This window comes from Equus przewalskii, chromosome 11 (assembly GCF_037783145.1).
Source record: "Equus przewalskii isolate Varuska chromosome 11, EquPr2, whole genome shotgun sequence".
NCBI classification, from domain to species: Eukaryota; Metazoa; Chordata; class Mammalia; order Perissodactyla; family Equidae; genus Equus; species Equus przewalskii.
The window spans coordinates 28,695,422-28,709,911 of record NC_091841.1 but is presented as its reverse complement, the minus strand read 5'-3'; the positions used below and the strand labels follow the sequence as shown (position 1 = coordinate 28,709,911).

At 53.8% G+C, this 14,490-nt stretch overlaps 1 protein-coding gene and 1 long non-coding RNA gene across 6 annotated transcripts in view; one reads left to right on the top strand and one right to left on the bottom strand.

Moving 5' to 3' along the window:
- The window catches only part of KMT5B (lysine methyltransferase 5B), a 53,385-nt gene extending 46,045 nt beyond the window's left edge, over positions 1-7,340 (top strand). For all 5 annotated transcript variants that reach the window (XM_070564334.1, XM_070564333.1, XM_070564335.1 and 2 more), the window contains one exon: positions 3,148-7,340. In XM_070564334.1, coding sequence (XP_070420435.1) covers positions 3,148-4,607 — 1,460 coding nt within the window. In that variant the 3' untranslated portion in view covers positions 4,608-7,340. The remainder of the gene's footprint in view (positions 1-3,147) is intronic.
- A 4,147-nt stretch (positions 7,341-11,487) lies between these two features.
- On the bottom strand, positions 11,488-13,125 carry LOC139074383 (uncharacterized). Its single transcript, XR_011523947.1, has 2 exons — positions 12,998-13,125; positions 11,488-12,080 (listed from the first exon to the last, which is right to left on the bottom strand). It is a non-coding gene; the product is annotated as an uncharacterized lncRNA (long non-coding RNA).
- Positions 13,126-14,490: the final 1,365 nt, after the last annotated feature.

Below are 14,490 nucleotides of genomic sequence, written 5' to 3'. Positions count from 1 at the left end.
GAGCCATGCATGGGTGTTAGTGCAGGAGCCAGGGAGCCACAGGCATACCTTAACTCCACTTAGTCAGAATCTAGTCTCTCGAGAGACTTTTGTTAGTGCCATTGTGGCCCCGTCTTTAGCCTGCTGTCACTGGCGTTCTCGAAGCCCCCAAGGCTAGTGTGGTACCTTCTTGGGACAGTGAGAGCCCTTGGCACGTCCCGGACTGTCATCTTGGTCCCGTTGCTCGCATCTCTTGCCCAGCTTGTTTGTGTCGTCTTTGACCTTTCATTGAGGAGCACACCTTTTAGGTGGGCTTTTGATGAGAGAATCCTTTTCAAATGAAATGAGAAGGCACAGAGAAATACGTAAACGTGAAAGGGAAATCTGTACGGAAATAATGCGGAGCAGCAATTTAGTCCGTTTTGTGGTTTTTAGAACACAAACAAACACACTGAAGTGCTTTGTCAGCGGTTCACTGCAGTCAGCTGACAGTGACTCTGTGGGAAGGACGGGTGGAAGGGGGAGAGCCCCGATTCAGAATCACCGTGAAATGATTCATCTAATGGATTGAAATAAGTGCCCAAGTAAGGGAGTCTCTGGGCTCGTGAGAATACATGGGAAGGGTAGCCTGTCTCAGGCAGGAAGTCGTGGCGGGCTCCCCGAGAGCAGGGTTTCCGAAGCTGAGTCTTAAGTGGGGTGAGAAGTTGCCCAAGTGAAGCACGTTCAAAGCAGAGGAATTTCATTGATGAAGAAAGGGGGACGAGTGTAGGAGTTGAAGAAAGTTCATCCTGGCTGGAGAGGCTGGGAAGAAGGGATGTGACCCTAATTTAAAACTGTGTACTTGATTCTTAGGGCCTTAGGTTATTAAAAGGGGTAAAGCCCAGAAGTGACGTGGCGCACTAGGAAAAGCGTTCCGGCCGTTCGGGGATTAGGAGAATCAGGCTAGAGAAAGCGGTTCGGGAACTGCCAGCATCTTGATGGTGCTAGCCATGGAGGAGCGGATGCTGAGCACCCAGAGACCATGTGCAGAGTGTCTGGAGAGCCTAGGCCAGCAGAGCGGGAGGAATGCAGTGCAGGGGAGGTGGGGGAAGAGCCACGGGGACGTGGAAGGACGGTCAGGAGAGCGCTCTCGCGGACGGCCCCGGGGAGAGGCTTTGTCAGGAGCAAGGGTGGTTAGTGATCGCACATTCTGCAGAGGAAGGAAGAAGGTAAGGGCTGGAAAGTATTCGCTGGGTTTCGTGGCAAGGAGGTTGTCAGGCAAAGGCTCTCATTAGAGGACAAGGCTGGATCCAAATTACGGGGGTTGCTGTCAAGAATACAAAGCGCATGTGACATTGTGTCGGTAATGGCAGGAACGAAATGCGAATGGGATGGGAGAAGGCAAAGGAGGCTTGAGAAGCAGAGTTTGGACCTGGAGCGGCCCTTGAGGAGTCCTAGGCTGAGCAGAGGATTCGCCTAGTCAGTCACATTTGAGAAGGCCGAGCACCAGGGCCCCAGTGTGTGTTCATGTCAGTAAACGTCTCCGTCCACCTGGTGGGAAGCCTTGTAAGCATAAAGAAATACTGCAGCGAAAGAATTCCCTGAACGTCCTTATATTTAAACGATAATTTCTAGTAAGTTCCGTATAATTCTAGTTCATGATACGTCAGTTCTCGAATGGCATCCAAGCTTTACTACTTCTACTCTTCTAAAAATACGCCGCCTCCTTGGGAGTAGCCCACATGGATGAGCGTGTTCTTGGTTCAGTCAGTGGATCTCCTTCCTGGGAGTTCTGCTGCTTTGAGTGCCCTGAAGCCGTTCACGAGCCGATCTTGAGTACAGAGCCTTCTGTTCTTGCTGGTTTGATGTTTGTGGAATGCGTGTTATGCATTCTTCCTCCTCTCGGTGTGAACTAACTAATGGTAACTTACTTGCTTAGCCGTGCAGAAGGAGCAGCAGTCGCCCTGGCAACCCTCAGGCATGTAGTCAGCGAGAGTCTTTGTTGGGCAGTTTGCTGGATTTACCCACTTTGGTGGTTTTTTTATTCTCCTTGTTTCCTGGCGAGAAATGGTGATTATTCGTTTGGTCGTCTCAGCTTCGCTAGTGAGTGATTTGAAGGAGTATTTTGATGGGGAGGAGGTTTTCGGGTGGAGGATGGGAGGGCTAAGTAATTGAGAATTTGACTCATATACAACATTACAAACGCAGGTCCAAAGGTAACTATAGAGAAAAAACCTGAAGACGGCAGAAAGTCGGTGGCAGGTCGGAGGCTCGTTACGGGGCAACGTAAACTAGAGTCACACACAAGCCTTTCGAGAACCTGTTGGACTGTCACATTAGTTCTCAAGTTGTCATTCCCAGTGGGATCATCACAAGCTGTTTGTATCCTGGTCCGTAGGAAGGAAATTGGATCCTCCTTTGTCCCGAGAGTGTCACGCCAGCAGCATGCCTCTGCCCCGTTCTCTTTGCTCGTTGGCAGCCCACCCTCACTGGAGGGAGGGGCCGAGTCAGTCCTGAACCCCTTCGGAGTCTCTGCTGCTCCTCCCGGGGCTGACAGGAACGCCTCAGAATAGTGCAGCACTTGGGGGGAATGTCTGTTGGCAGGAAGAGCACGGCTCTGAGTTCTGTTTCTTGTGTGAGACCATCGTGATAGACTTCGTGTCTCAGGGCCCATTGGTAACGTCTTTCTGTCCTGTATTACTGGCCGAGTCATATGTTTACTTTGAGTTAATGAGTGATGGATTTGGGAAACATATTTAAAATGATGAGTTTAAGAAGAATTTGTGAAAGGGAAGAAACACTGATTTTTACTTAGCTTTACTTCGAGTCTTTTATGTGGTAAAATACTAAATCAGGAAAAGAAATATTTAGTTTGGACCAGTGTCATGATGAAGGACAAGCTTGGAGTGAAATCTCAATCTTTGCTATGCTCAGAGCTCTTTAACCATGAAATTACTTACCTCAGAAATGAGCAGACGCGGCAGAACTCGGAGAACTCAAAGGGAGACAGTGTAGGGAATGCTTACGTGCTGGCAGAAGCCGAGCTGGGGGCCAGGTCTGTCTTCCACACGTTTGTATAACCTGGACATTTCATAGCTACTGGCCTGGGTTGGGGCACTGTCTTGTTGTACGCTGCTGTGTTACCAAGAATGGTTTTCACCCTTGTTTTTATTTTCTTTAACTTTGCAGCTTCTACCCGAAAATCTTCCATTGGTGTGAAGAAGAACAGCAAGGGCAGAGGACTGACGAGGCCGCCAGCCTCTGCCCGCTCTACCTCGTCCACGCTAACCCACGCCAGCAGCTCCAGGGCACCAAAGACGCTGAGGAAGCCCGCAAAGCCTTTACCTTCAAAGACAAAACTCCGAAATCACTGCAAACGGCTGGAGCAAAAGAGCGCTTCGAGAAAACTCGAAATGGGAAACTTGGTACTTAAAGAGCCTAAAGTAGTTCTGTATAAAAATTTGCCCATTAAAAAAGATAAGGAGCCCGAGGGACCAGTCCAGGCCAACGTGGCTGGTGGGTGCTTAACGAGACACGCAGCAAGAGAGCACAAACAGAACTCTGGCCGAGGTGCTCCTTCGCATGGGGAGGGCGCTCCCTGCACATACACCCCCAGGCGGTCGATGAGGACGAGAACGAATCTGAAGGAGACCTCTGATATCAAGCTTGAACCAAATACGTTGGACGGCTATAAGGACAGCTCGACGGAGCCTTGCCCTGACAGTGGCGAGCAGCCGACTCCTGCAGTGCAGGAAGAAGAACTGGCTCACGAAACTGCACAAAATGGGGAAGCAAAGTGTCATAAGACTGACAACAGCATGTCGAAAAAGAAATCGCGACAAGGAAAACTTGTGAAACAGTCGGCAAAACCCGAGGAATCCACTCCGGTGCATGATTCCCCTGGAAAAGCGGGTGTGGCGCTGGATGTGATGGGGTCCCACTCTGACCAGGGCGAGCACAGCGGCCCAGAGGGCCTGCCTGGGAGCTACACGGACTGGGCCCCTTCGCCTGGGGGCGGTTCGGTTGTGACATCAGATAGCTTCAAAGCAAAAGACAACTTCAGAACTGCAAAAAGTAAAAAGAAGAGGCGAATCACAAGGTATGATGCACAGTTAATCCTGGAGAATAACTCTGGGATTCCCAAATTGACTCTTCGCAGGCGTCATGATAGCAGCAGCAAGGCAAATGACCAAGAGAGTGATGGAATGAATTCTTCAAAAATAAGCATCAAGTTGAGTAAAGACCATGAAAATGATAATAATCTCTATGTAGCAAAGCTTAACAATGGATTTAACTCAGGATCGGGCAGTAGTTCTACGAAGCTAAAAATCCAGCTCAAACGGGACGAGGAAGGTAGGGGGTCCTATGTGGAGGGGCTTCATGAAAACGGGGTGTGCTGTAGTGACCCCCTTTCTCTCCTGGAGTCTCAGATGGAAGTCGGCGACTACAGTCAGTATGAGGAGGAGAGCACCGACGGCCCCTCCTCTTCGGAGGGCGACGAAGAGGACGACGACGACGACGACTTTGAAGATGACTTCATTCCTCTTCCTCCCGCCAAGCGATTGAGGCTGATAGTTGGGAAGGACTCCATAGACATTGACATTTCCTCCAGGAGGAGAGAGGATCAGTCTCTGAGGCTTAACGCGTAAGCTCTCGGTCTTAAGCTGACCTGGGATAACTACTTTAAAGAAATAAAAAATTCCAGTCCATTATTCCTCAGCCGAAACATTTTAGTGGCAGCACTTCTCTTGTCTCTTCCCTTCTCAGCGTAGTGCTGTCGCGCGTACCGCGCGCGGACTCTCCTGAAGTCTGGTTTGTGCAGATTTTTATTGTGCTTTTTCAGTAGCCTTCTTATGTGCAATTCGGAGATAGAGGCTAAGCCCTGTTGTGAAAGAAAGGCTCAAGCAAAACTGTACAGTGACAGCGACTTTCCACCCAGGACGTTGAAGACAATAACATGGCTACACAGTTTTCTTTTTTTTTTTTTTTTAACTTTAAGAGCATCACCTGGCTCTTTAATATATGACTAAACAATAATTTAAAACAAATCATAGTAGCAGCATATTAAGGTTTTCTAGTATATGCTAATATCACCAGCAATGATCTTTGGCTTTTTGATTTACTTGCTAGATGTTTCCCCTTGGAGTTGTGTCAGTTTCACACTGTCTGCTGGCCCAGGTGTACTGTCGTGGCCTTGGTTAAAATAGCAAACCATCGGTTGGGAGTCAGATTGGTTTCTTGAAAAACAAAAGTACAGTGACATTCGTGGTGGCTCCCTTCTCAGTACATTATATGTACGAGGGTGGCGGTGTGCAAGATGAGTTCCAATGCAGCGTATTTATTGCTTGTCATGTAAATTAAAGACCTTGTATTTAACACTTTTCAATCCTTTTAGATAAAATTGTTCTTTGCAAGGATGATTGGTGCTTATTTTTTCAAAAATTTGCTGTGAACAATGTGATGACAACAAGCAACATTTATCTAATGAACTACAGCTGTCTTCATTTGGGTCTTCAAGCTTTCTGTTGCACTTGTAAAATGCTACAAGGAATATTAAAAACTCTATTCACTTTAACTTATAATAGTTTATGAAATAAAAACATGAGTCACAGCTTTTGTTCTGTGGTAACCTATAAAAAATGTTTGTCTTTGAAATTCATTGTAAAGAACTGAAAACAGTGTATATGTTGTAAATATTTGTGTGTTGTGAGAAATTTTTGTCATAAGAAATTAAAAGAACTTACCAGGAAGGTTTTTAAGTTTAGAAATATTCATGCCAATAAAATAGGAAATTATAAATATATAGTTTTAAGCACTGCATCAGTGGGAGTTCTTGGCTTATGTTTATGTATGAAAATATCAAAGATTTTTTTGACTATATTATCAGTTAAACAAAAGAGGAGTCAGATTTAATTTGTTTTTTGAAGCACTTTGAGAAGAGAAATTAATTTTAAGTAACTTAATGAGCAAATTTTTGATTATTACTTTATGTTCCATACCAATCTTTCATGTCTCTGGATTAATTTACAAATCATTGGGCGAAGAATTTGGGAATATAAATCTGTAACAGGTGTTCGACGCCAGTGGGTCTCTTAATTTCTGGGAAATGTGTACATGTACTTCAGATATCCAGTGTTCCTAAGTGAGATCAATTTAGAGGACTCGTGTAGTGTCTAGAGAAAAGTAGCCCATGTCTTAAAATATTCAAAGGAATCTGCAGGTAACGAAAAGTCCGCTGGAGAAAACCTCAATGCTTACTGTTAGGACTTACTGATTCCTACCGGTTTCCAGGCTCTGGGGACATCATTTAAACTAAGTTCCTTTAAACTGTTGCTAGTAGGTTTCAAATAGAAGTTAATAATATTCGTAAAGGTTTTTAACTTTAGAATTGTTTTTCTCCTCCTGTTCTTCGAGGCATTACTCCCGTAGTCTTACCCGTCTCCTTGTTGGCGGCGCAGTCGCACCCTCAGGTATTCGCGTGGGAGCGCGTGGCCGGCTGCCTTGCACACACACACACTCGCCCCGCTCTGCTCCGGCCAGCGCGCGTCACCTCCAGAAGTAGGGCGGCCCCGCCAGGCCTGTCCCGAGGCCCTCGGAGCCCGTTAGAGACCCTCTGCAGGGCAAGTGGAGGCCCGCGGCTAAGCAAGGCCCGGCCCAGCCTGTCTGCAGAGTCCCCCTAGTCTGGAGCGTTGGAAGAGGTTCAGAGACTCAATCTGGAGCTGTTTCTTGGAATACCAACAATAGCCCTTTCAGGAATTTCAGTCTTAAGGAAAAAGCAACAAAATACCACATTTCCCACTTCTCTCCATTTTTAAGCTTAATTTTAGTAACTTATTTACGATGTTTGGACTCTGTTCCGGCCTGTCTCTGGAGGCCGATCCTCCCGTGGGTCTGAGCAGCGCCCTTGGCGGCGGCCGGCCCGGGAGTTGGCGTGCACAAGCGTCCGCCAGGAAAAGCCAATTTCCGTTTGAAGGTTAGGGGCCCCGGGCCACCGTGGCTCCGCCGTAGCTTGTCCGCGTGGAAGCGCGAGCCCGCACACTGGCGACCGCCGCGAAAAGGTTGCGTTCAATAAACTTAGCTTGAGCTTATGCAATGATTGGTAAAGATTTTGGCATTGTAAGAATTAGGAAACGATCATAGAAATATATGTAAAGTATTCAATTTTCAATCGTTTTTCAAATTACTGTTTTAAATTGTTTTGCTGAGTTGTAATACTTTTGAGATACAATGTATTCCTTGTACTGAAAGAATGAAAAAAGGACTTTTTCAGCATTTGAGGTAAGTTCTTTAACGTTTCATTAAAAACATTTTTTACAAATATTTTGTACATGCACTTGCAGTATTGAGGTTAATCATTTTAATAAATTCGGAAATTAAAACAATTTGGCCGGTGTTCACTGTATCTGAGAAGAAAAAATTAAAGCGCTGACTTCCTCCACAAGGTCTTCATTTACGGTAGAATTGGTAAAATCAGAGTTTCTTGAGCTTTTCTGTCTCAGAGCTTGGGGCCCTCGGAGCCCTGGTCCCTTCGCGGCTGCTTCCACTCGGTCTGAGAGACCAGGGCCTGAGCTCCCGTCCTTCTCGAAACGGGGAGGCTCCCTCTAAACTCACACCCCAGCCCGGAACCCCAGGACGCTTGTGCAGCCTGATTGTCAGTGGCTCCTGCCTCACCGAATTGGACAAAACTGACAGACCGCAAACTGTCGGGGGCCTTTTTTCTTCCAGTTAATGTAGCAAAACCTAGTTGAAGAGGAAATACAACTGGCATAGAGTCCGGAAACCTGAGTTTGCCCAGCTCTGCAGCACCCCGGTGCCCCTGAGCAAGCCGCTCATCCCCAGGGCTCGTCTTGCCGGCGCCTGGAAGTCAGTGTAGACACCTGGTCCGGTCGCCAGCTAAGCTTCAGGATGAGCTGCGTCCCCTCCGATGAGGGCAGCCGGGGTGAGGGGTGCAACCCACTGGAAAGCAGACTTCCCGGGTGGTGGAAATGTCCGCCCGAACTTGGGTTCCCGCAGGAAGAGAGGCTGAGCGAGGGCCCACCTGTCTGGCGCTCGGCCGCTCATGCGGGCACGGGCTTTCTCTCTGCTCTCCAGTGGGTTACTCCTTTCCAGTGACCGGTGGCCGCCAGCTTGCGGCATGCCGCGCAGAGCCCTGTGTGGTTTTTGTTCACAGATGCCCACCCTTGTCACTGACGTGCGCCGCCTCATGTGTGCTGCAGACCCCGGTGGCACCAAGCATGGCACAAGCTGCTGACCTCCAGGGCACTTCTGTAGCCCAGGGTCATGGCAGGTGTGACCCTGGCACACCGGAGGGGGAGAAGATCAGCCTTCTGATGTCCCGGCTTGGGCACTGCCTGTGATCGGCTCAGAGGAGAAGCGTGTGGATCCTGCAGAATGGGCAGGGGTGGGAAGGGCGCCTCCCCCTCCCTGGCACCTCTGCCGCTCGCTCTCCCGGGGTGTCGAGCTCCTGCTCCTGGAAACGGTTGGAAGGCTGCTAATCGGGGGGACGGGAGATGGCCTGCAGTCTCATGGAGGTGACTGCAGTAACGTTCTTTTAAAAAGGTAGTCTGTTACCGCATTCTGTTTTCTCCTCAGATTTGTGAGTTTTTCCCCTAAACTGCAGCAGACAGTGACTTCCACCTCTTGGAGGTGACTCACCCTGTTGCGTCTGTCAAGGGGAAGCAGAGCGTTGCTGGCCCTGCTCAGGGACCTTAAAGGCTAGCAGGGAGTTTGGAGATGGGAACCCAGGCCGAGGCCCCGAGCAGGCGGCATCCAGGGTGGCAGGAGTGAAATGGCGTTTCTTAATGAACACCTGTTATATAATAGGTGCTGCTGGGGGTGGGGAGGCAAGACTGGGGAGTCTTTGGTGTGGGGTGTAATTAAAGCAGGTGAGATAACCAAGGGGAAGAGGACAGAGCCCCAGGGCCCTCTGGGCCCAGGTACACAGGTGCCCCGTCAGGGTCCTGAGCTGGCAGAGTGAGGCCTGGGATGGCACTTGGGGAGGAGCCCGCCCGGCTGAGGGTGGGAAGAGAGGAAGCCTTGCTGTGATGGAGGGAAGGCGGACAGCTGGAGGGGAGGTGGAGTTGAGGACGTGCTTCCTTCTGTTAATAAAGAACAAGCGGGTCTAACTGTTGGGATGGGGAGCCTCCTCGGGGTGGGGGCGGGGGAGTTCAGAGAGTCTGGGGAGGACGGTGGCTTTAGGAGCTTGGGTCCATCTTCCTTGGTAACAAGAGAAGGGGTGGTGGGTGTGTGGGAGCAGTTTCCACCATGAGGGCTTCTATTGTGTCTGAAGTAGGAGGCGAGGTCACCTGAGAGCCAGGAGGAGAGAAGGAGCCCCAGAGCTCGAGGAGCATGAAGGAGATTTGAAATGAGACAGGGAAAGCAAGCGGACTAAAAACCTAGTAGGAGCAGTACAGAAGTCTTTACCCGGCACCTTCTAGCGTCAGTTGGTGGTGTAGGCTCCTGCGGGAGGCTGGTGGCTGCGCGCCCTGCACAGGTGTGAGCCTCTCAGCCAGGTGGGGCCCACACAGATGGCAGGGCTGGAGGATAGAGGTGCAGGTGGGCAGGAGAGGGCTTGATGGAAGAGCCCTGGAGTGCGCACAGGGTAGGGAAGAGAGGATGAGTCTGTGACCCGAGTGGGCCCCTAGCCAGGGAAAGCAGACGCGCCCAAGACCTGGGGGTGCTCCAATGCTCAGAACAGCAGAGCAGTAGCTGGACAAGCTCTCAGGGAGGAGAGGAGGTTGAGGTCAGAGGGCGGGCTCCCGGAACTTCAATGATGACAAGGTCAGAAGGGCCCGGGGAGAGAGTCCTGGTTCTGAGAGACCAGGATGCTGGACAGAACTGAGGTCACCTCTCGGGAGCCTGCAGCGGGGCTCGGGGCCGCTGATCGCTGGCTGGTGCAGGCCCGGCCAGATCTGGAGTGTGAGTCACACGACAGCCAGGGTCCCTGCAGCCTGGGGTGCGCATCTGCTGTGCTGACCGGGAGGCGACACAAGTGTAACCAGGCGCCGAGGGGGCCCGAGTCTGACCAGGGGTTTCTGGTGTTTTCCCCTGAAATGCAGCGTGGTCCCCGAGACAGTCGTTCCCTCCTGGGCGGACTTGGGAGGCTGCCATCACGCGAGCGGGAAGCAGGGTTCTGTTTGCAGAAAGCGGACTCCCGTTCCAGAAGCCCCCTGCGAGTCGACAGGCTTCCCACCGTTCAGGTGTGTGTGTGACCAGCCTCGTGGGGACACGAGCCGAGCCGGCAGCTGATGGGGAAGGAGCAGACGGTGGTGGCTTCTTCCCGGCCCCTGCGGCGTGAGGGAGGCCCCTCCGGGGTCCCTCTCGCACAAACGCAGAGACCCTACCTCCTTCTCCTGCCGAGCTGCGTTGTGCTCCCTGGGGCCTCCAGGTGACCAGAGCTGACCCAGGAAAGGCCCCGCCTGGGGTCCCATCGGGCTGGCTGTGTGAGCGGGGACACCCCGCTGCCCCTCTCGGAGTTGCAGCTGCCTCAGTTGTCCCCCAGGGGCGCAGAAGGCTGCACTTTGGGATGGTGAGGCTACAGTAGGAGCCCGCCAGTGGGCCGGGTGCCCAAGTCAGCAGTTCGCGTTGGCTGGCGTGGCCTGTGCCACCCCGAGTCTGCATGACACCTGGCCCTCACGGCCCTTCTCCCTGCCTCTGCCCCCTCCCTCACTGGCTGACGCAGGCTCAACTGGCCTTGCTCACATCCTTCTCCACCCCGACGTCCTAAAACGGCTGCTGGAGCGGGTCTCCACTGTCAACGTGGACGCAGCCTTTCCAGGTCTTTCCTCCTCTGGTCAATGCCTCTGTGTCAGACAAACCGCGCCTCCTCTGCCCACGGGACCCTGCTCCATCCCTGTGCCTCTCCTGCTTCCCCGGGGGTCTCTCCGGACTCACCTGCTCCCTTGACAATCTTCTCTACTTGAGCGCCAAATAGGTGCTAGACACCCAAAGGGCACAGATGATGGCAACTCAGCCCTCTCCCTCACAAATAGCAGGTACACAAGCAGCGAGAAAGCGTGATAGATGCTTGAATAGATGTCTGTGAGAAGCACTGAGGGAGTAAAGAGGAGGGTGACCCCATTTCTGCTGAGGAATCAAGGCAGGCTTCAGGGAGGAGGTGAGATTAAGAAGGGTCTTGAGGGATGAATAGGAGTTCATAAACCCAAAGGGCAGAGAGGCAAGCTGACACATGCAAAGGCCTGGAGATGCGGAAAGACAGAGTGTCCTCTGGGAAGGATGATTATAAGTTCTTGAGGTCAATCCAGAAGGTTTAAAAGGGGATAGGTGGGGCCAGCCTGCGGCGCTGAGGAGACTGGGTAGGGATGGGAGGGAGACGGGGAATCATTGGGATTATGGCGAGGCCTCTGGTCAGGCACCTCGGGAGCAGATTCTGTCTCCACCCCTTCCTGATGCAGCAGCCTCGGTCTCCTGCGCTGTAAAAGGGACACAATAGTCGTTTCCACCCCATTGAGGATTAAATAAAACAGCAAAACGATGAGTGGGCACCGTCTCATCCACAGTGAGCAGTCAGGGATTATTAGGTGCTTTTATTTCCTACAGTCTAATTCCAGAGGCGTTTTCTCTGCTTCGCTCGCTGAAACCCAGCCCCAGCCCAGGCCCCCAACCCTCTTCCTGGCCCCCGGTCCCAACTACGGCGCAGCCTTCCCGGGAGGCCAGATAAGAGAGGGCCGGGTCTCTCCCTGTGCAGAATGGCAAATGAGCCCAGGGAGGGACAGTGCCTCGCCTGGGATCCCACAGTGACAGGCGGCCAGCAGACGTGGGTGGGCCTTGACCCAAGGTGGTCCCCCAGGCGGCGGTGGCAGGCAGCGCTGCTCCGAGCTCTGACTCAGCCGGGCAGCCCAGCCCTAACTGCTGTTGACACGTGATAACACATGTTTGTTTAGCTGGAGCCACTCACCCAAGGGGTTAATGTTCAACTCCCCCGTCCCCCGGAGCCGTGGCAGGTTGCTGGGTGGCGAGACCCTCGCCAGCCGGGCTGTGCTTCCTCCCCAGACAGCGATGTGAGTCAGCCCGTGCCTTGGAGAGGGGGGCAAGTCTCCGGGAGTCCCTCTTGGGTCTTGGGGAACGCTGAAGGCCGGCAGGCTGGGCTCCTCATTGCTGTCCTAGGAGAAGGAGCCCGAGGCTCGGAGTGGGTCGCACCGCCAGTGTCACACAGCCCACAGGACTCCACCACATGGGGCAGGGCTGGGGGCCTGGGGAGCCCTGGGAGGCCCTGGTGGGTAGTGGCTGGAAGTATGTGGGAGGCTGCTGAGCCGTGGCTGTGGGGCTCATGGGGTTCAGAGGTCTTTGTCCCCTTGTCCCTCTGCCTGGCCCTCCCTCTGCCTACCCCTAACCCGAGCAGCTCCTTCTCCCCCCTCACGTCTCCTGACACAGCCCCCCCCCCATTCCCACCCCATCTTCTCTCTGCTCAGCCCTGATCCCTCCAGCCCCAGGGGTCAGACCCAGGGAGACCTGGCCAAGCCGCCAGCCGGTGGGGAAGGGAACCTTTCAGGCACTCCAGCCCCTGTCCTCAGGCTTGGCCGGGCAGGGTTCAAGGCTGCAGGCTGCCATCAGCCATGGGTGCCCTGGGCCAGCCTCTCCTCCTACCTCCCGGTGCAGCGGGGAGCCCAGGGGGTCGTGCTGGGCAAAGGGGCTATGCCCAGATGTGAGCCCCAGGACCGCTTCACCCCACCCGTGACTCCTGCGGAGGGGGCTGGAAGCTGGGAGCAGGGCTGCTGGCTCTGTGTTGGGCCAGGGACGTGGCCTAAAGTCTGGGATGGGGAGGGGGGATGACCGACAGGGACATCGATGCGGGCAGCAGTCTCTCTCGCTTCCACCTGCTGCTGCCACGGCCTTCAGGCCAGGAGGGCGCGGTGGACGGGCAGGGAACACACTGTCCTCTGGCGAGCCCTCTGGCCCACCTCCGGGCACAGAAACTGCTGCTATTGGGGGCTCCCACGCAGCCCCAAGGGCTGGGCCGCTCCAGCACTGAGCTCAAAAACCCAGCCTCAGTGGGCCTCAAGGAACCTTCCCGATCTACCTCTGTACAGCCCGGAAATACAGAGGGGGAAACTGAGGCCCAGCGATGGTCAGGGTGTGCACCGGACAGGGGCAGAGCTGGCTCAAGGATCAAAGACAGCATCTTTCCTCCAGGCTGACCGCTTCCACTGTGGGCAGGAAGAGAAAGCGTGATAGGCCGGGGCCGAGCAGGAGGCAAGAGAGCACCGGCCCCCTCGCTGCCACCAAGAGAAGGAGGAAGAGGCGTGAGGTGGAGGGCTGCCCAGTGGGAGGTGAGGGGCCCTGGGGCAGTGCCCAAGCCCAGCGCCACCTACTTCTGAAGTTCCACCCAGGGCCCCGGGGACAGTCAGTGGGCACAGTGAGGATGCAGAGGGGCAGCCGGGCTCGCAGCCGGGCCTCGGTCAGAGAAGAGGCAGACCCGGGCAGCGTGGGGCAAGCTGGGGTGTAGGCCACACCCTATGCCAGGCAGCCATCCGCCCAGTCAGGTAAACAGACTGCAGCCGGGGTGGCAGCATGTTACTGCCACGTGGCTTCCAAAGGCCTCCGTGTCAGTTGGCTTGAGAGGGGCCCGTGAAGATGAGCAGACCTTGGACTCTGGCCATTGGGCTGCAGAGGACCGGATTCTCCCTCCCCCAGCTTTGGCCACCCACAGACCGGCTGTCAGCAGGGCCACTCACTCCGGGATGCGATGCCTTCATTCACTCCCTCATTCATTCATTCATGGGGCGTTTGCTGAGCGTCCACTCTGCACCATGATCTACACTGGGCACCAGGGAATCCCCTGTCCCGGCCCTCGGATTGTCCACAGTCCAACAGAGAGACAAACACACACACACACACACACACACTGTAGCTGGGGCTCTGATGAGGGCAGCCCAGGGGACAAGGGACACAGGAGGCATCCTGGGGAGGGTGGCAGGCACAGCAGGGAAGGCTTCTCAGAGGAAGTGTCCATTGAGCTTGGTTTTAGGGGATGTGGAGTTGGGTCCTGGAAGCAGGGAGGGGCCTGGCCTACCCCAGGAGCAAAGCCCCAGCCAGACTTTTACTGCATGCCCCCCACTCATTTACCCCCAACGGCCTCTTCCCTGGGCCGAGAGCTGAGGCCTCAGACGCGGCCCTGGACTGACACGATCTCCTTCTACAACCAAATCAGCTCCCCCTTCACAACACGCCGAGATATTTCAAGAAGGAAATGGAGAGGTGCGTGGTGGGGTCATGAAACACGGGCTCTGGGAGCAGACTGACCCGGGGTTGAGCCTGGGCTCAGCCACTTGCTGGCTGCAGCCTTCGTCTTTCTGAGCCTCGGTTTCCTCATCTGTGAAATGGGTGCCCGTGGAGCTTTGGTGAGGATTAGACGAGATGACCGGTTTAATGTGCCTGGCATTGGATCAGCTCTCCGTAAGCCCCAGATCTCGGCTGTGTAGGAGGCCCCCCGAGAACACTGAGGCTGGCACTCAGCATTGGTGTGGACGGAGGACACGGAGACCTCCCGGAGAACATGCCTTCCTCCGCGGC